General features: G+C 41.4%; 1 protein-coding gene across 3 annotated transcripts in view; it reads left to right on the top strand.

Moving 5' to 3' along the window:
* ARFGEF1 (ADP ribosylation factor guanine nucleotide exchange factor 1) overlaps positions 1-17,251 on the top strand; it is a 179,699-nt gene extending 162,448 nt beyond the window's left edge. For all 3 annotated transcript variants that reach the window (XM_030553237.1, XM_030553238.1, XM_030553239.1), the window contains 6 exons: positions 6,934-7,063; positions 10,247-10,386; positions 10,887-11,055; positions 13,180-13,318; positions 14,811-14,928; positions 15,832-17,251. In XM_030553237.1, coding sequence (XP_030409097.1) covers positions 6,934-7,063; positions 10,247-10,386; positions 10,887-11,055; positions 13,180-13,318; positions 14,811-14,928; positions 15,832-15,996 — 861 coding nt within the window. In that variant the 3' untranslated portion in view covers positions 15,997-17,251. The remainder of the gene's footprint in view (positions 1-6,933; positions 7,064-10,246; positions 10,387-10,886; positions 11,056-13,179; positions 13,319-14,810; positions 14,929-15,831) is intronic.
* The last annotated feature ends 3,020 nt before the right edge of the window (positions 17,252-20,271 follow it).

Genomic DNA, 20,271 nt, shown 5'->3' with positions numbered 1-20,271 from the left:
TGTTTTTGCTCCGTCATGCATTGTGATCTCAACCCAGAATTCCAGTGGGCGGGGGAGACTGCGGGAACGATGGGATAGCTACGGGATAGCTACCCACAGTGCAACGCTCCAGAAATCGACGCTAGCCTCGATACATGGACGCACACCGCCGAATTAATGTGCTTAGTGTGGCCACGTGCACTCGACTTTATACAGTCTGTTTTAAAAAACCGGTTTCTATAAAATCTGACTAATCCCATAGTGTAGACATACCCTAAGATGTGAACTTCCTCCATTTCTCCTCATGGAGTCTAGTTATGGCCAAACACAAATGTGAACAGTTTCATTTCTGGTTGTATTAGACCTCTAGCCAGTACTCTCATTCAGTGTTATTAGATGTACTTGCCACATCCTGATGTGTGTGAAGTGCTTTGAACATGAAAAGCACTATATAAAATGATAGATGATGGCAATATTTTTGAACTTTCAGTCATTTGAAATTATTAGAAATAAAGCTGAAAGTTGTAAAATATGTAAATTAATTGAATATTGCACTGGATAGTCCTTGATCATTTGAATAAACTAAAAAGCTGCTGTTGTCCTTTTTAAGTGTCACAGTGATGTTTTATAAAAAGCCCAGAGTCTCAGGCTTTGTCTTCATTGCAAAAAAATAACGTGTGTTTATGTCAAGTTAGCTATCTGAATGTAAAACATGTACCTTTTTCAGTGAGGACGTAGCCTTAGATCCTGTGGTATGGTTTGCAGGGGTCTACGGATTTTCATGATCAATCAGCAGTTAAGTTTACTCGGTTTTTTTAAAATAAAGCTGATTCACAGTTTTCCTGTGAGGTAGGTAGAAAGTCTTTATACTCATGTTTTCAGATGCATAATCTGAGAGACAGTCATTTTGACTTGCCCAGTTTCGTGCAGTGAGCGAGGCATCAGCAAAAACTGGAAATGAAATCCAGAAGTTCTGACTCCCATTCCTCCATAACCAGTAGAGCACTTTGCCTCCCTTTATTTTGTATCCAAATGGCCCTCTTGTCTTAGATTGTTCCTTAAAATGTTTTGAGTGCAGCTGTCAGGGCCGGCTCGAGCGTTTTTGCTGCCCCAAGTGGTGGGGGAAAAAAAAGCCTTCAGTCTTCGGTAGCAATTCGGCAGCAGGTCCTTCCCTCCGAGAGGGACTGAGCGACCCGCTGACAAACAGCCAGACGTGCCGCCCCTTTCCATTGGCCGCCCCAACCACCTGCTTGCTGGGCTGATGCCTGGAGCCAGCCCTGGTAACAGTGCTGGGTTTTATACGCAATAGTATAAAATCAAACATGCATTCATATAAAATGAGGAGAAGAGTTGTCCACTATTTGATGAATACCCAATTCTGGTTACTATTATTGGTGTGCTGTAATTGTTTGTAAATGTCGTATACTTAGATTTAAATCATCATAATCTCAAATTGCATTTACTGGACAATAAACACTGGAAATATTTGCTTATTGAAAGGAATAATAATCACACATCTATATAATCTACTTCAGCAGTTAATGATAGAATATTCATATTTCTAAATTAAATTACATAATTTAATATTTCTACCTCTTCCCATGAGTACTTAAAAATGAAAGGCAGGGAGTAGTCTAAGGGTACGTCTATACTACAGGGTAATTTTGAATTAACTTAAACCGGTTTTATAAAACGGATATTATAAAGTCGACTGCGCGCGGCCACACTAGGTACATTAATTCGGCGGTGTGCGTCCATGGTCCAAGGCTAGCATCGATTTCCGGAGCATTGCACTGTGGGTAGCTATTCTGTAGCTATCCCATAGTTCCCGCAGTCTCCCCTGCCCCTTGGAATTCTGGGTTGAGATCCCAGTGCCTGATGGGGCAAAAATCATTGTCGCGGGTGGTTCTGGGTACAGCCTCACCCCTCCCTTCCTGAAAGCAGCAGACAACCATTTCGTGCCTTTTTTCCTGGGTGAACTGAAAGCAAACGCCATAGCACAGCAAGCATGGACCCTGCTGAGATCAATAGTGCAATCGTGGACGTTGTAAACACCTCGCGCATTCTTGTGCAGTCTATGATTGAACCATGAACTGCAAAGGCAGGGGAGGAGGAGGCAGCTACGGCAGCACGGCAACGAGAGTGATGAGGACATGGACACTGATTTCTCCCTAACCGCAGGCCCCCGCGCTTTGGAGCTCCTGCTGGTAATGGGTGAGGTTCTACCCATTGAACGCTGATTTTGGGCCCGGGAAACAAGCACAGACTGGTGGGACCGCAGCGTTTTGCAGGTGTGGGACAATTCGCAGTGGCTGCGAAACTTTCGCATGCATAAGAGCACTTTCTTTGAACTTTGTGACTTGCTTTCCCCTGCCCTGAAACGCCATAATACCAAGATTAGAGCAGCCCTCACAGTGGAGAAGCGAGTGGCAATAGCCCTCTGGAAGCTTGCAACACCAGACAGCTACCAGTCAGTCGGGAATCAATTTGGAGTGGGAAAATCTACTGTGGGGGCTGCTGTGTTGCAAGTAGCCAAAGCAATCATTAAGCTGCTGCTACGAAAGGTTGTGACTCTGGGAAATGTGCAGGTCATAGTGGATAGCTTTTCTGCAATGGGATTTCCTAACTGTGGGGGGGCGATAGATGGAACCCATATCCCTATCTTGGCACCGGAGCACCAGGGCACCCAGTACATAAACCGCAAGGGGTACTTTTCAATGGTGCTGCAAGCACTGGTGGATCACAAGGGACGTTTCACCAACATCCACGTGGGATGGCCAGGAAGGGTTCATGACGCTCACGTCTTCAGAAGCACTGTTCTGTTTAAACGGCTGCAGCAAGGGACTTACTTCCCGGACCAGAAAATAACAGTTGGGGATGTTGAAATGCCTGTCATTATCCTGGGGGACCCAGCCTACCCCTTGATGCCATGGCTCATGAAGCCATACACAGGCAGCCTGGACAGTGGTCAGGAGCTGTTCAACTACAGGCTGAGCAAGTGCAGGATGATGGTAGAATGTGCATTTGGCCGTTTAAAAGCCCGCTGGCGCACATTACTCACTTGCTCAGACCTCAGCCAAACCAGTGTCCTCTTTGTTATTGCTGCTTGCTGTGTGCTACAATCTCTGTGAGAGTAAGGGGGAGACCTTTATGGCGGGATGAGAGGCTAAGGCAAATCACCTGGCCGCTGATTACGCGCAGCCAGACACCAGGGCGATTAGAAGAGCTCACCAGGAAGCAGTGCGCATCAGAGAAGCCTTGAAAACAAGTTTCATCACGGGCCAGGTACAATGTGACTGCTGTGTTTGTTTCTCCTTCATCCTTCATGAACCTCCCCCCCCTTTATTGACTCCTCCTGTAAGCAACCCACCCTTCCCCTTCAATTACAGCTTGCTTAAGGAAATAAAGTCACTATCGTTTAAAAAGCATGTATTCTTTATTAAAAGTCATTCCCTGTAAGCAACCGACCCTCCTCCTTCATTGAAAAAGCATGTAATTACAAAAAGAGGAAGTTAATTAACAAGGTATCCCGGGAGTGGTTTGGGAGGAGGGAAGGAAAAGGCCACTAAGCACATTTCAATGTAATGACAGCCTTTTGGTTGGACTGTCCACGGGGTTGGAGTGGGCTGGTGCACAAAGCCTTCCCCCACGCGTTCTTACACGTCTGAGTGAGGAAGACATGGAACATGGTGAGTACTGAGGGTGGTTAAACATGGGCTGCAGCGGCACTCTGTGACCCCGCTGCTCCTCCTGAAGATCCACCAGACGTCGGAGGATGTCATTTGATCACACAGCAGCTCCAGCGTTGCATCCCGCCACCGCTGATCTTCCTGCCTACACCTCTCATCTCGAGCATCTCTCCTGTCCTCACGTTGATCCCTCCTGTCCTCACATTCACTGGCATCTTTCCTGTACTTTGCTACCACGTCCTTCCACTCCCTCATATGAGCTCTTTCATTGCGGGTTACTTCCATGATTTCTGAGAACATTTCATCTCATGTCCTCTTCTTCCTCCACCTTATCTGAGCTAGCCTTCGGGATGGTGTAGGGAGGCTTGAAAAATGTGCAGCTGCATGAGTGGGGGAAGATAGGGAGAAAAGGATTTAAAAAGATACATTTTACAGAACACTAGTTATACTCTTTCACAGTGAACAACACTATTCACTTTACATAGCACGTGATTTCACTACAAGGTCACATTTGGAATCTTTTAATATTGAGTGCCTGCGGCTCTGGTGTTACAGATCAACACAGGCGCAGGTCCGGGCATCACAATTCAGCTTGCATGCGGTCATGGTAAGGCAGAGCTTCTCCCTTTGCTGCTTCTTTCCTGTTAACAAGAAGCAGCAGACACCAACCCCTCCCCTCCCCAATCCATCTCTCTAGAATTGCTTTACCCCTCCCCCCACCACATGGCTGGTATCATGGAAGATCACTGCTAATCACCACCATTCCCCCCCCCCCCCCCACCGCGTGGCTGGTAGCTGGGAAGATTCCTGCTGGCCAAATGCTAAAAAGCTCAGCGCTATCCTTCCTCCCCTCCCCCATCTCTCTGTCCCCTTACTTAAATTTCTTCATTTCAACCAGGTTACCATGAACGATATCACTCTGCTGAGGATAACAGAGCGAGATAAAGAACGGATGTTTCTTGAATGCCAGCAATCACTGGGACCATACGCAGCTATGCTTTGTCATGCAATGATACCCGATTACTTGCTACATGCATGGTGTGGTAAAGTGTCCTACCATGGTGTACGGAACAAGGCTACCTTGCCCAGAAACCTTCTGCAAAGGCTTTTGGAGTACCTCCAGGAGCGCTTCATGGAGATGTCCCTGGAGGATTTCCGCTCCATCCCCAGACATGTTAACAAACTTTTCCAGTAACTTTACTGGCAGTGAATGCATCCCAAGCCCTTATGCAAATCAATCATTAAAAAATGCTTGCTTTTAAACCATGTTTTATATTTACAAAGGTACACTCACCAGAGGTCGCTTCCATGGCTTCACTGTCTGGGCTAGTGGCTTGGGAGGGCTGGGAGGGTAATTCTGTCTGGGTCACAAAAAGCTTCTGGCTGTTGGGGAGAACGGAGTGCTGGGTGCTCTCTGCAAGCTCATCCTCCTCTTCCTCCTCCTCATCTTCTCCCTCCACTGAATCCTCATCCATGGTTGAGATTATAACCCCCACCTCGGAATCCACGGACAAGGGGGGGGGTAGTGGTGGCGCAGCCCCCTAAGATTGCATGCAGCTCAGTGTAGAAGTGGCATGTTTTTGACCCTGATCTTCCCTTTGCTGCTTTGGTTTTCTGGTAGGCTTGTCTGAGCTCCTTAACTTTCACTCTGCACTGCACTGAGTCCCTGGTGTGGCCTTTTCCCATCATGGCCTTGGAAATTTTTTCAAAATTTTTTTCATTTCGTCTTTTGGAACGGAGTTCTGTTAGCACTGAATCCTCTCCCCATATAGCGATCAGATCCAGTACTTCCTGTGCGGTCCATGCTGGAGCTCTTTTTTGATTCTCAGGAGACTGCATTGTTACCTGTGCTGATGAGCTCTGCGTGGTCACCTGTGCTGATGAGAGCTCCATGCTGGCCAAACAGGAAATGCAATTCAAAAGTTTGCGGGGCTTTTCCTGTATACCTGGCCAGTGCATTAGAGTTCAGATTCCTGTCCAGAGCGGCCAGTGGTGTGCTGTGGGATACCGCCCGGAGGCCAATAACTTCGATTTGCGGCCACACTAACCCTAAATTGATATGTTAATATCTATTTTAGCGTTACTCCTCTCGTTGGGGAGAAGTACAGAAATCTATTTAAAGAGCCCTTTAAATCGATATAAAGTGCATTGTAGTGTGGACGGGTACAGCGTTAAATCGATTTAACGCTTTTAAAATCGGTTTCACTGTGTAGTGTGGACCAGACCTTAATAGTGATCAACAAATAGTGATCAACAAATAGTGAAAAAATGAAATAAAATTCTTCAATTTAGTATGCAGAATACTCAACCCAGCAAGAATAAGGAAGCTATTCATATAATGTAGCCGCTTTTCTCTTGCAGATCATCCCCAAGTCATAGATCTTATCTTGTCAGCTCTTCTCATATAACTCCCCTGTTTTTTAGTATTCCTGATATACATATCCCAGAAATCTGCTGAAGCAGCTAGCTATCAAATAACAATAATAGTAATAATATTTAATAGGACATTTGCCTGATACTTCCGTCGGCCAAGCCAACATCTTGCTGCAGTAGACTTCTGTGATTTATACCCACCACCCATCATGAGATGATCATTCATGACTTCTGGGGACTTGAAGCAAATAAAGATTAAAGTTCAGATATATTGCCCACTTACTCTTGCTATTTGAAGCATTCCAAGATCTGCCACTTACATCCCTATGCCTCATTTTCACCCATTTATATATTGGAGAGTGATGCTTCACTAGGTGGGTCTAAGAATTTGTTAATAAAGCACTTGGCAGGAAGGTATAGAGCAATGCCAGGTTTCAGAATTATAGTACAGTTAATGTATTTTAGTTAATCCATTGAAACTTGAATTAAGCTTTTACTTGACATGCTAGTACATGGTCCACTGAAGTATTTGAAAATGGTAAAAAATGATTTTAAGTGCAAAGTATGCTCTTGATTTGATTTCAATATATAATTACATATTTTATTTTAGTTATATGATTATATTACTTTGCTCTATATGCATGTATGATAAGTTGTCAACCCTTATCTTGGTGAACCTTATTACTTGACTTGGTCTTCTCCCAATTCTAATATAAAAAACTGCTATAGTGCATATTATTGTGATTATTTAAAAAATATAATGAAATAGAAAACTCCTCAGAAACTGTTGTTGTCAGTAAATTGCAGTTACATTTTATTGAAAGTTAACCCATTGGTGAGCTTCTGTTCAATTTATTTCATGTACCAACTGTTGGGTTTATTTTATTTTCAGGATACAATATCACAGAAATCTGTAGATATTCATGATACTGTCCAGCCAAGATCTTCAGATAGACACCAGATTCAGCCCATTGTGGGGTCCACAGCAGGTGAAGAGATCAGCAAAACCAGACCTACAGCAAGTAAGTCTTTCTCTAAATAAAAAGAGGAATGCTTTATGGTGGAGCATGCTTGTAACAATGTCTAATGCCACAGGAAGTGAGAGATTGTCAGCTATTGTATGTTCCTTACATGTTTGGGCAATACCAAGTGACGTGAGACATGAAGCTTCAAGAGCATTCTTACTGACATTCCTTGTATTTGGCCTCAGTGGTTGCTGGCTATTCAAGCTGTTCCATTTTCTCTTTAAAGAACTCAGGAGGCTTGTTCTTTAACTGTGGATGTTTACTTTCCAAATGCTGACTTAATTTCAAAGGTTTCCTGCTATCAGCACTTAGCACTTCAGTACACACAACACAATGAGGTTTATTTTTTGATTGCTGTGAAACTGTACATTAAATAGCTGCAATCATATTTTCTGCACTTTGCCTTCTTCTCTCCTTCATTCTGCAAAGTACTTGCTTGAGCTCTTTTTTATCCTTTGCACAAGAAGACCTCGCTGAAAAGTGCACATACATATTTGCTAGCTGCAAAGAATAACAAAAAATTACTCTATATTAGAGCTGTCGGTTAATCACAGGTAACTCATGCAATTAAATAAAAAAAATTAACTGCAATTAAAAAAACTTCATCGCGATTAATTGCACAGTTAAACAATAGAATACAAATTGAAATTTATTAAATATTTTTGGTGGTTTTTCTACATTTTGAAATATATTGATTTCTATTACAACACAGAATGAAAAGTATACAGTGCTCATTTTGTATTATTTTTATTACAAATATTTGCACTGTAAAAATGATAAAAGAAATAGTATTTTCCAATTCACCTCATAAAAGTATTGTAGTGCAATCTAACTTACAAATGTAGATTATTATTTTTTGTTACATAACTGCACTCAACAAGAAAACAATGTAAAACTTTAGAGCCTACAAGTCCACTCAGTCCTACTTCTTGTTCAGCCAATTGCTAAAACAAACAAGTTTGTTTACATTTACAGGAGATACTGCTGACTGCTTCTTATTTACAATGTCATCTGAAAGTAAGAACTGGCGTTCGCATGGCACTTTTATAGCTGGCGTTGCAAGGTATTTACGTGCCGGATATGCTAAACATTCATATTGCCCCTTCATGCTTCGGTCACCATTCCAGAGCACATGTTTCCATGCTGATGATAATCACTAAAGAAAAAAAAAGTATTAATTAAATTTGTGACTGAACTCTTTGGGGGAGAATTGTATGTCTCCTGTTCTGTTTTACCCACATTCTGCCATATATTTCATGTTATAGCAGTCTCAGATGATGACCCAGCACATGTTTGTTTAAGAACTGTTTCACAGCAGATCTGACAAAACACAAAGAAGGTACCAATGTGAGATTTCTAATCTGAGAGGGATGAGGTGTGGAGCATGTTTTCAGATGTCTTAAAAGAACAACACTCCGATGCAGAAACTACAGAATCCAAACCACCAAAAAAGAAAATGAGCCTTCTGCTGGTGGCATCTGACTCAGATGATGAAAATGAACATGTGTCGGTCCACTCTGCTTTGGATCATTGTTAAACAGAACCCGTCATCAGCGTGGACATATGTCCTCTGGAATGGTGATTGAAGCATGAAGGGACATATGAATCTTTAGCGCATAGGGCACATAAATATCTTGTGATGCTGGCTACAACAGTGCCATGTGAATGCATGTTCTCACTTTCAGGTGACATTGTAAACAAGACTTAGGCAGCATTATCTCCTGCAAATTGTAACTATACTTGTTTGTCTGACCAATTGGCTGAAATAGGAGAGTGGACTCATAAGTTCTAAAATTTTGCATTGTTTTATTTTTGAATGCAGTTTTTTTTACATAATTCTACGTTGTAAGTTCAACTTCCATTATAAACAGATTGCACTACAGTACTTATATTAGGTGAATTGAAATATACTATTTTTTGTGTTTTTACATTGCAAATATTTGTAATAAAAATAGAAAATGCGTACTGTACACTTTGTATTCTGTGTTGTAATTGAAATAATATATTTGAAAATGTAGAAAACATTCACAATATTTAAATAAAGGGTATTCTATTGTTGAACAGTGCAATTAATCGTGATTAATTTTTAATCACTTGACAGCACTTCTCTGTATATTTGCATAAGTTTGAAATATTAGTTTTTTATTCATAATTTACTTAATGATATTTAAGGTAAGGGGTCACAGTTTTTTATAAAGCCCAAAGGCGGCTGCCAGCACAAAAAGATTGAGATACGCCATGTTGAAGATATTACTTAATGGATATATGACTTTTAATTCTCTGTGGTGAAGGCAAAAATGGAACAGTTTTATAAGGAGAAAAACACCTTGAGTGAAATTTTTGCCCCTTGGAAGTCAATGGCAAAACTCCCATTGGCGTCCACGGGGCCAGGATTTCACCCTGTGTTTAAAAATCTTGCTTTAGGTTGCTAGTAAATTTGTAACTTAAAGCAAGATTTCTTAAACACAGTATTTGACTCCTTATAAAATTATTATAATTTAGTAACTTAATCTTTCTTTCCTTGAATTTAATTTTTTGTGGGGGATGTAACATTATAAGCTGACAGTAGCTGAGAACAAAAAATTTTCATTCCTGCCCAGAGGAGAGCTAACAAATATTACAAAATGTTACAAAGCAGCCTCTAGAACCTTGGTTGCAAATGTATGTGTAGATGCTTGACGTACTAGTGACTAATTACCCTATTTAATTTGCAAGTATTTTCCAGTATAGAGAAGGCAAATGTATCAAAATGCTAGTCTGAAAGGGTCCATTTTTATAAGTGACAATCACTTCGCCTGTTGAGTTCTGGCTATTCTGCTGATACTGCCAAGAAAAGTCGCAACTTAGTTGGTAGTTTTGTGGTGATGGACACCTGCCTCCTATAAACTGAACTAAAACCCTTCAACAATTTTAGAGGTTGGAAAAGATGAGGAAAAAACACTTCCCAATTAAAAAAATATATTGACAAACTTTTTTGTGTGTGGTGATAATTCAGTGGATGCATTTTTACATTTCAGACTTGGTTTTTAACTATCCATGCAATTACATTCTTTTAAGTGTAGGTCTGTCCTGAAAGTCTTCACTAAAATAACTTACAGATTTAAATTGTACTTTAACAGTTACTCAGGCAAAAAAAGTAAAGTTGCTAGAATAAGTAAGTTTGCTGTGTGTTTTTTTAAGAATTTCCAGAACAGAAGTTGTTTGCTGCTCTGTTAATCAAATGTGTTGTACAACTGGAGCTTATTCAGACTATCGACAACATTGTGTTCTTCCCAGCAACCAGCAAAAAAGAAGATGCAGAGAATCTAGCAGCAGCACAGGTAAGTTTGAGTGGTTGGTGTTTAGCCTTTTGGGAAGATTTTCACTGGTAGATTAAGTTCCATAAGCTCTTGCAACTTCAGTCAACTAATAGTTTCTTAGAACAGTTACATAATTTCCAACAAAGCAACCAAAGTGTCTGTTAAACGTTACATTAATTCAGCCTCCCCCACAGAGGCAGACCACTTTGTGGAGGCTTAAATTTAGATATTACTAGCGTGTGATAAAATTTCCTTACCTCGTATGTGGTGTTACTTGTTTGATTGTTCTATCCAGCTCTAAGTTTAAGTATGTGTATGGCTAGAAATAAGGTAAGGGGCATAATTCATAGTGTCTGTCTTTAAAAGAGAAATTATAGAACAATAAAATTTCAACAGCCTTTTGCCCTTGAGTTGGCATAATCAGTTGTTAATGACTGATATCGCAAAGCTTGACTGCCATGCCCAGCAATCAGTAGTCAGTACTGTTCTGAGTCTTACTGTTCTAAATCTGTTTTTTAAAGAGAGATGCAGTAGACGTCGATGTTCATGTGGACACACAAGATCAAGGAATGTATCGTTTTCTAACATCGCAACAGCTTTTCAAACTGCTGGACTGTTTGCTGGAATCTCACAGATTTGCTAAAGCTTTTAATGCAAACAATGAACAAAGAACTGCTCTCTGGAAAGCAGGTGGGTCACCTCCATTTAGAAAAGTATTTGAGAAAACAATGTTACTGTGTTTTGAACCGAATCAGTTGGGGTTTTGAGCTGATTGCCTTGCAATATCACCTTAGGGTGCACCAGCATAGTGCATTAGCCCTAGCTATAGGTATATTAGTCATAGAGCTCAGTGGAGATTCTTTTCTAGTTGGTTACTTAAATATCTGACTTTTCTTTTTCTTTAAAAGAAACTTTCCTTTCAGAAAAGGAAAAAGATAAAATAAAAATGTGTGATAGTTTAGTTTTGGTTTATAACATTAAACCAAACTCTGTGAGGATGTACTTAGCTGTCCTAAAGTAAATGCACAGCTTAGTGATAGGTTTCATTTGAGACACATATCCTTTTTGGTAGGGACTTTTATTTAAGTACAGAATTCAGTCCTTAGGTCATACAGCTAACATTAATTCATTAACTGAGTTAGCAACATATGCGCCGACTCCACGTTCTCCGGGGTTGGAGCACTCATGGGGGAAAAATGGCCCCTATCAGCTTCCCCCCACCCCCCATCAAGTGTCTCCTGCCAACCGGCAGGCCTGCAAATCAACGCCTCCCTCTCCCTCCCTGCACCTCCTGCCTTCCGCGAACAGCTGTTTCGCAGTATGCAGGAGGTTGGGAGGGAGGGTAGAGGAGCGAGGACACAGTGTGCTTGGGGGAATGGGCAGAACTGGATGGGAGGAGGCAGGGCGGGGTCAGAGCCATGGGTCGAGCACACCCTGGCACTTTGGAAAGTTGGTGCCTGTGGTTAGCAATGTCTAGTGCAGTGGTGGGCAACCTAGAGCCCATCAGGGTAATCTGATTGTGGACTGCAAGACATTTTGCTGATGTTGACTGTCTGCAGGTATGGCCCCCTAGAGCTCCCAGTGGCTCCCACAGTCAGATTACCCTGATGGGCCACATGTGGGCCGTAGGTTGCCTACCACTGGTCTATTGTCCTAAGCCTGAAACTTAAGAGTTATTCCTGTTGTTTTCCAATAACTTGTTGCTTGGTCTTCATCAACTCATTTAACTTTCTATTATTAAATTATCTGTGTAATAAAAGGGGCTGATAATACCTTACAGTGATTTGAAGGATAGGTTAATGTTTGTAAAATGCTTTGATGACAGAAAGCACTGTAGTGTGGTGCTGGGTAGTGTTTGGTGGCCTCTGATATGCAGGAGGTCAGACTAGGTGATCCAGTGGTCCTTTCTGGCCTTAAACTCTGGACTAAATGTTAATTTTTTCACTGGGATTTTTAAAGGAGCCTAAAGGAGTTAGGCACCCAATTCCCATAATAGGCTTCTTTGAAAAATTCCAGCCTTTGTTTTATATATATACTTAAGTGTGTGAAATAAATGCCATTGTCTAGGACTCTTTGTTGGTGGAAAGTGGAAATTTCCTGTAGTATGATGTATTCATATATTCTTTAGGACCAAGTCCAGGTATATTAATACTTTCAGCAATAGTGCACCCACCATACTGTGAATGCATAATTAGTTGTTTGGTGTCTGTTGTCAGCATGCACTCACATGGCCATCTCAGTTGGATCCTGTGTGTGGTGTGAATGTATAACAATATGCATTTATATAGTATAGATCTTTAATTGCAGTTGAGCTATAATGAACCTTATGAGAGCAGTTAATAAGCACACATGGTAATAGCTTGCTAAACCTTGGTGTTTTAGCAATTTATTTTTTATATAAAAATTAGTATTTTAAACCATCGCTGCGTGATTCAGACAGTGTAGTCCAGTGAATAGGGTACTGGATTGGGATATGAGTTCTATTCCTGGATTTACCATTAACCTCCTGTATGACCTTAGGCAAGTCATTTCACCTCTCTCTGTCTCTGTTTCCCATGTGTCTTGTCTGATTAGTGTTGAGGTTCCTCTTTTACTCGGTTCCCCAAGGACTCAGTTGGACTCTAGTCTCATCACTCAGGTTACAGTAGTGCACAGACCCCAAACAACAACACTGCCCTTGCTGCAAGATCTAAATAAATGGGTAATTTGTAGTGGCCACTTACTGGCAAACAAGGATTTTAAAAAGATAAAAGTACAAAGGGAAACTTGAAGATGAAAGTAACAAATTTAAATGTATTCCTTACATTTCTCCAGGTTTTAAAGGCAAATCAAAGCCCAATCTTTTGAAACAGGAGACCAGTAGCCTGGCCTGTGGGTTGCGCATTCTTTTCCGCATGTACATGGATGAAAGCCGTACCGGTGCATGGGATGAAGTCCAGCAAAGACTACTGAAGTAAGTATCGGAGGGGCAGCCGTGTTAGTCTGGATCTGTAAAAGCAGCAAAGAATCCTGTGGCACCTTATAGACTAACAGACGTTTTGGAGCATGAGCTTTCGTGGGTGAATACCCAGTTCGTCAGGTGCATGTCATGAGGTGCCACAGGATTCTTTGCTGCTTTTACTGAAGTAAGATCATTGCAATAGCTGTAACATTAATGTGGTTCGTGTTTAAATACATATTTTAATGTGCTCTATCTAACTTGCTATATGTACAGTTAATGTTTATATAATGTTGAAAAGGAAATAGTACAATGAAAGTTACAGCTGAAATGCCTGATGTGGGGTAGAAGAGAGCAATTCTTCTGATCTTCTCCGCTCTCTCCCTGTCCTGTCCATAAAACCTTGCAAAAGTGGCAGAACATAGGATGGTGTCAGCCTTCACCCTGGTGTGTGTTCCATGTGGGGATGGGGCAGGGAATTTCCTTTGCTCCTAAAATTTTTGCTACTGTTGTTTAAGGGGGACAGAAAGTCAACTTTTCACATGAATCTGAGAATAGACATCATTTTTCTTTGAGAATTCACTACATACTCTCACTTGTAGGAAATGGCCCAGGTGCCACTGAGCTTCAGGAACCTACTGACACACAGTGCCTCTTGGGAGCATTAGTTATTAAAAATTTTCTTCTTACAAATATGATAATTCAGAAAATTAGTCTACAAAACCCTTTCAAGTGACTGAACAATGTAAGACTTAAATACAGTGGTGATAGCACTCAGATTTACAGATTATACAGTGACTCTGAAAGACTGATAAATCTGTTATCACATCCAGAAATTATATGAAATACAGAAGTACGTTAAGTATCTTTCTGCTTCTATCATTTTCTAGAGCCTGCTACTACCGTTTTGTGTAATATATCGGAAGAAAATATGATAGGCCTGAGCATGATAGCACTGGCTGGGGCAGGCACCTCACTTTGCCAGGCCAGTTCAGTCCTGATCGGCAGCATCCCTGATATTACAGTCCTAGGACTGGTAAAAGTACCAGTTGTGCAAAACTACAACAGGGATGAGGTTTGAGATTCTCTCCCCTACTTACATTTTTTAGGGCACTTCTCATTTATTCTGGCTAATGAGGCTTACACCCCCTTTCCCAAAATGGTGCTATTCTGGCCAGGGCCCTGTTCAGTATTGATTATGGTCAGGGCCGGCTCTAGCCATTTCGCCGCCCCAAGCATGGCGGCACGCCGTGGGGAGCGCTCTGCCGCTCACGGGTTCCGCGGCTCCAGTGGACGTCCCGCAGGAGCAGCGGACCCTCCGCAGGCACGCCTGCGGGAAGTCCACCGGAGCTGCCTGCCACCCTCCTGGCGACCGGCAGAGTGCCCCCCGTGGCATGCCGCCCCAAGCATGCGCTTGGCGCACTGGGGCCTGGAGCCGGCCCTGATTATGGTTACAATTGTATTTACAAACACTTTGTTACCTTCTGTAATTTTATGTTCTCTATAGTGTCTGCAGTGAAGCTCTAAGTTACTTCCTTACTCTTACATCAGAAAGTCACCGGGAAGCCTGGACTAATCTACTACTCTTATTCTTGACTAAGGTTCTCAAGATAAGTGATGAAAGGGTAAGTATTTGCATAAAAATATTTTAAAATAAAATAAGCAGTACTGGAAATAAGAACTGGTTCCAAGTTTTATTATCTGAACACTGGTATGCTCAAAAAACTTTGAAAACATAAAGCCAAAAAAGTACTAAGACGATATATTGGCTTTGTAGTTATAGACCTTTAAATGTTCGTGCTGCTTTACGGACAATTGAGAAAATGTCCTGCCCTAAGGAACTTGCTGTCTGATTTGAGACAGGATGTGAGGGATGATGACAGACACTAGAGAGGAGGATGGGGATGGCAGGCAGGACAAGCATACTGTGATAAAATAACATGTAGACATGATGCATCTGCCTTGAGGGCTGTCTTTAAAAGTTGCTTCCCACAAACAGCTACTATGAGGGAAGGATTAGTGGTTAATAAATATGTTATTTTCTTAATTCTTCCCATAACACCCAGTCCCTGTATACTCGTATGCTATGTGAAATAATGAATTTTGGAATGAATCTTCTGGACAAATTAGAATGTTTCAGCAATTGTATAGCAAGTAATTATTGTACTTTCATCTGAGACCTCCGTTGCCCCCATTAAACTTTCTTGGGTTTAGTAAAATTTGATGCCATGCCGCAGATGTAAGCTGACAAGGTGCACAAATCTTATATGGAAAAGGAAAAACCCCTTCTTTCTCAGAATGAGCAATAGTTTAACAAAATACAGGATATAGCCACTGCAGGATATCTCAAAATACATCACATACAATGCGCCTTCAACAAGCAGCCTGATTATAAAATTGTTTGTACTTGAACTCCATTAATGTTTGTCTCTCACCTCGATGCACAGTATTTGAAATCCTCCACTCTAAAGAACAGGCTTGTGAAGGTTCATGTATAATAGAATAACTTTTATTTTTTCCCCCCTCAGTTCAAAGCTCATGCCTCATTCTACTACCCTCTCTTGTGTGAAATTATGCAGTTTGACCTAATTCCTGAACTTCGAGCTGTTCTGCGAAGGTTTTTCCTGCGGATTGGTGTAGTTTTTCAGATATCCCAACCACTAGAACAGGAGCCTGGAACATACAAGCAGTAGCAAGCACTGACTGAATATTCCTTTGTTACGCGATTACATCCCTTGGCTATTTAAAAGGACCTGGTAGCTGAGGCTATCTGTCTGGATAGCCATAAAAACGGTTTCTTTGTATGGCAACGTGTATCTAAGGGTTAATGGTACAGATACTTACAGCTGTAATTCAGGCTTGCAACACTCCAGTTCCTTTCAGTTTTCTGGTGGATTATCTCTATTGGTTCTCTTTCCTGGCTCATGTTGAGCATAGAGCCAGTTTTTAGCACGGTCCTGTTGTCAGCATGGGCTACGATATCCTTTACTGTCCTAGACAGCAGTATAGCAACAGATGTTTATGGCGGGTGTGAAATTAAAACGTACCCAAAGAACTATATATGTAAAGGTTTGAACTTCTGCCAGAAGTACAACTCAGGAGAGCTGGATTTTGAAGGATAAAATGTTTATAGTGAAAAAAGAATGGAAAATTATTGTTCATGGTAAAAGGTATTTAGCAACTATGTCTGATACTCTTAATCTTAAAATTTTTTGCACACTCAGGCGGTCTGAGATATTGCTAATCATCCTTCTGTGAAAAATGTACAGAGATGCAGGTCTGTAATATAAATTATTAAACCCTATACAGTTCTTCCTGCATTGTTTTGTTTTTGTATTATTGATTTGCTAAAAACCCATAACATTTTATGGTTTACCAAATGCACTAGAAGTTTGGGTTTATTTTTTTGAGTTATGATTTTTGTTTTGTTGTAGCCCAAAAGTTAGTGTTGCTGAATTTTGTCAAGAACAGAGGTAGAAAATCTCACAGCTGACATAACTACCTGTAATATACTTGTTTTAGGGCTTTTAAATATAAAGAGCCATTGAAATATGATGATCCTTCAAGGACTGGAACTTGAATCACTGCAAACAGTCTAGGTTGTGTCTGCTGTCACTTCTTTTTGTTTGTTTGATGTAGATTTCACTCTATGTACAGAATTTAATGTTGAATATATTAAAGTAACAAATCTGGCATGGTTTGGGGATGATTAAATTTATTGGAAATGTATTCATACTGTGAATTGTGCCCTGATGGTTAAAGACAAGATTGTCAAGCATTCTGTATTACAGTGGATGTAGAAAATTTTTTCAGATGGACAAAATGTATATGGTACAGATATGTAAAGTTTTCTATGTAAAAATTCTGTACAACTTTCTGTACAATATTGGTTCTCATCTGGCATATTCTAATCAGGTTATAAGTCAATAAAGTTTTTGAATTCTTTCATCAGTGCAATCAAACCAGTGTAATCTGCACCTACTTGTTTCACTGTTTCCTTGACCTTTCATAGTCTTCATTCTGTTTTTAACAAATGAAGCTAAATATACTGAACTTCTAAGAAATAATACGATCACTCTGAGTGGGAGCAGGGATGCAGCCAGGAGCATAGCTTCAGACTTTTGAGGGTTTTAATGCCTTGTTTCCCTCTGGCATAAGGCTGTTTGTTTTCCCTGTGGGGATGGATTAGAGTGGAAGGAGGCACTCAAAATGAACAAGAGCATGTGTTTGGTAGTTGGATGAAGAGAAATACACGTTATGGTTGTCTGTCTTTTTTGCCTCTGAGGATATGTCCATTGTGGCAGGTTGGATCACAGAAACCCCCTTGGGGCTGCCAACTGATGTGCCAAGACTACTACTGCCCCTGCTTTCCCTGCTAGCTTGGGACTCCAACACCTTGTCTTGCTGAGCCAGACAGGCCAGTCTCCTCCAACACAGACCCAGGGTCTGAACCACATGCCCTAAAGCTGCAGACTTAACTGAAAGCAACTTAAGTGTTCCTGTCTTTAACACTCAGATGCTTAACTCCCAATGGGGTCCAAACACCAACTAAATCCGTTTTACCCTGTACAAAGCTTATACAGGGTAAACTCATAAATTGTTTGCCCTCTATAACACTGATAGAGAAATATGCATAGCTGTTTGTCCCTCCCCCCCCCCAAGTATTAATACATACTCTGGGTTAATTAATAAGTAAAAAGTGATTTTATTAAATACAGAAAGTAGGATTTAAGTGGTTCCAAGTAGTAACAGAGAGAACAAAGTGAATGACCAAGTAAACTAAAATATGCAAGTCTGAGTCTAATACAGTAAGAAAACTGAATACAGACAAAATCTCATCCATGTGGTGTTCCAGTAAGCTTCCTTTTACAGACTAGTCTCCTTCTAGTCTGTGTCCAGTAATCATTCACACTCCCTGTAGTTACTGTCCTTTTGTTCCAGTTTCTTTCAGGTATCCTTGGAGGTGGAGGGGCTGTCTCCTGAGCCAGCTGAAGACAAAATAGAGGGGTTTCCCAGGGGGTTAAATAGACTTTATCTTGTGGGTGGAGACCCCCTCCTCTCTCTTATGCAAAGTCCAGCTCCAAGATGGAGTTTTGGAGTCATATGGACAAGTCACATGTCCATGCATGACTAGGTTTTTACAGGCAGCAGCCATTGTTTACATCCTACCCTGAACATCCTTAGATAGACTTATGTGGATTGAAGCCTTCCAAGATTCATTGTTCTTTAAGTGGGCACTTAATTTGCACATTCCTTTCTCAAGAAGCTGACCAAATGCTTTATTAAGGCTACTTAGAAATCAAGCAGGTACACAGCCAATATTCATAACTTCAAACACAAAAATGATACATGTAAACACAAATGGGAGGAATAGTCAGTAGAGCATAACCTTTACATAGATATGTTACATAAAACATGCTTATGAATGTATCTGATAACTGGAATATTTCTATAAAGCCTTATGAGGTGCACCATCACATCCATATTACAGTATGTACTAGCTAAGCTCTTCTCCCAGCACCTATGGTGCAGCACCACATGACCCATACCTAATTGTACATGTAGCCACACTGGTGAAACAGTTACACAGAGTAGGCTCTAGGTTTTCAGGGTATATCCAAGATTATCTGAAGCTGCTTTAGGACTTTGTTTATTATGGAAGTGGTTTTAGCCCACCAACACTTCTAATGGAGGAACTTCCTGCTCTACATGTTTCTCACCTGTTCACTCTAGCTGGGGCCAAGTCATGGATCCAGCACCCTTGGAGAAGCTGTTGCTGCTTGTGGCTGACCTGCTTATGCCGCAGGATTGATGGTCTGCAAGATTGTGGATGACAGTTCAGGGGCAGGCCTCAGAGTTCCCTCAATTGCTGCAGCTTATGCAGATTCTCCCATGTAGATCAACACTTCTGGTGCAGGACAACTAGCATACCATGATGGGATGACCAGCAGTGAGGCCTGAAGTCCCCCTGGAGGAAATAAGACTTCCATGGAGCAGTGAAATGAGGGGGGTAATGCTGTTCCAGAAGCAGGGTGCTGTTGCCATCTAAAAATGCCCCAGCCCAGCCTGTTACAGGTACCTAGCTAAGCTGTGGGGGTTATGGAGATTTGAGGCAATTAATACTGTGCTTTACCCCTGGGTTGTAAGTGTAAATAGCTGGCTTGCAGAGAATGGAGTGCTAACCATAAGGATCAAGTGTATATCAACCCAAAGGATTACTACAACAGTGTTGTGCAGAGCTTGGTCAGCCATAGAGGCAAGGTCATGAACACCAACCTGGGATGTACTGGAAAAGTGCATGATGGCAGGGTGCTGAAAGCTTGTGGTTACCTTCCCCCACCCCATAATCAATGGGCCTGGGCCTACTGTTGAGAGTATGCCTCCTCTCCTTCCTTACCTTCTGCTACCATGGCTCATGAAACTGTGCCTTGACCACAGAGCCCCTGACAAAAAGGTTTAATTGCACACACAGCAGTTGCAGGATGATGAAAATGGTGTTGTAGTCAGTGTATCTGTACTGTTGTGGGATTCTGCACATTTAAGAATAAAGGCAAGAATTTTCACATAGTATGAGCTTATGGCCCTCTGATAGGTTGTAGGCCTGCTACAGAAAATCCAAGTGCATCTCATCACTAGGGGTGGGGTCCAAGTCAGCATGAGAAAGGAGGGATGCCTTGTGTGCCCACATACTTGCATCACAGGATGAGGGGAATGAGGTGATGTGTACTGCTGTATGCATGTTCATTTATTTGGTTACCACTGCTATTGGTTTTATATTACTACAAGAATGTGACACTTTTGGGAAAGAATGAAGAGTCAGACAAGTGCCAAGCACTCACCCACAAAGCTACTGTACAGTCAAATCAACTAGTTAACATAGCCATTGGAGACATACCAGGTGTCTGGCCATCAATAACTACAAGTGTGCAAACTAATGTAAGTAATTGTGCCACACTCCATTCTCACAG

This window comes from Gopherus evgoodei, chromosome 2, assembly GCF_007399415.2.
Source record: "Gopherus evgoodei ecotype Sinaloan lineage chromosome 2, rGopEvg1_v1.p, whole genome shotgun sequence".
NCBI classification, from domain to species: domain Eukaryota; kingdom Metazoa; phylum Chordata; order Testudines; family Testudinidae; genus Gopherus; species Gopherus evgoodei.
The sequence above is the reverse complement of the archived record's forward strand: the minus strand, read 5'-3'. Positions and strand labels throughout refer to the sequence as shown.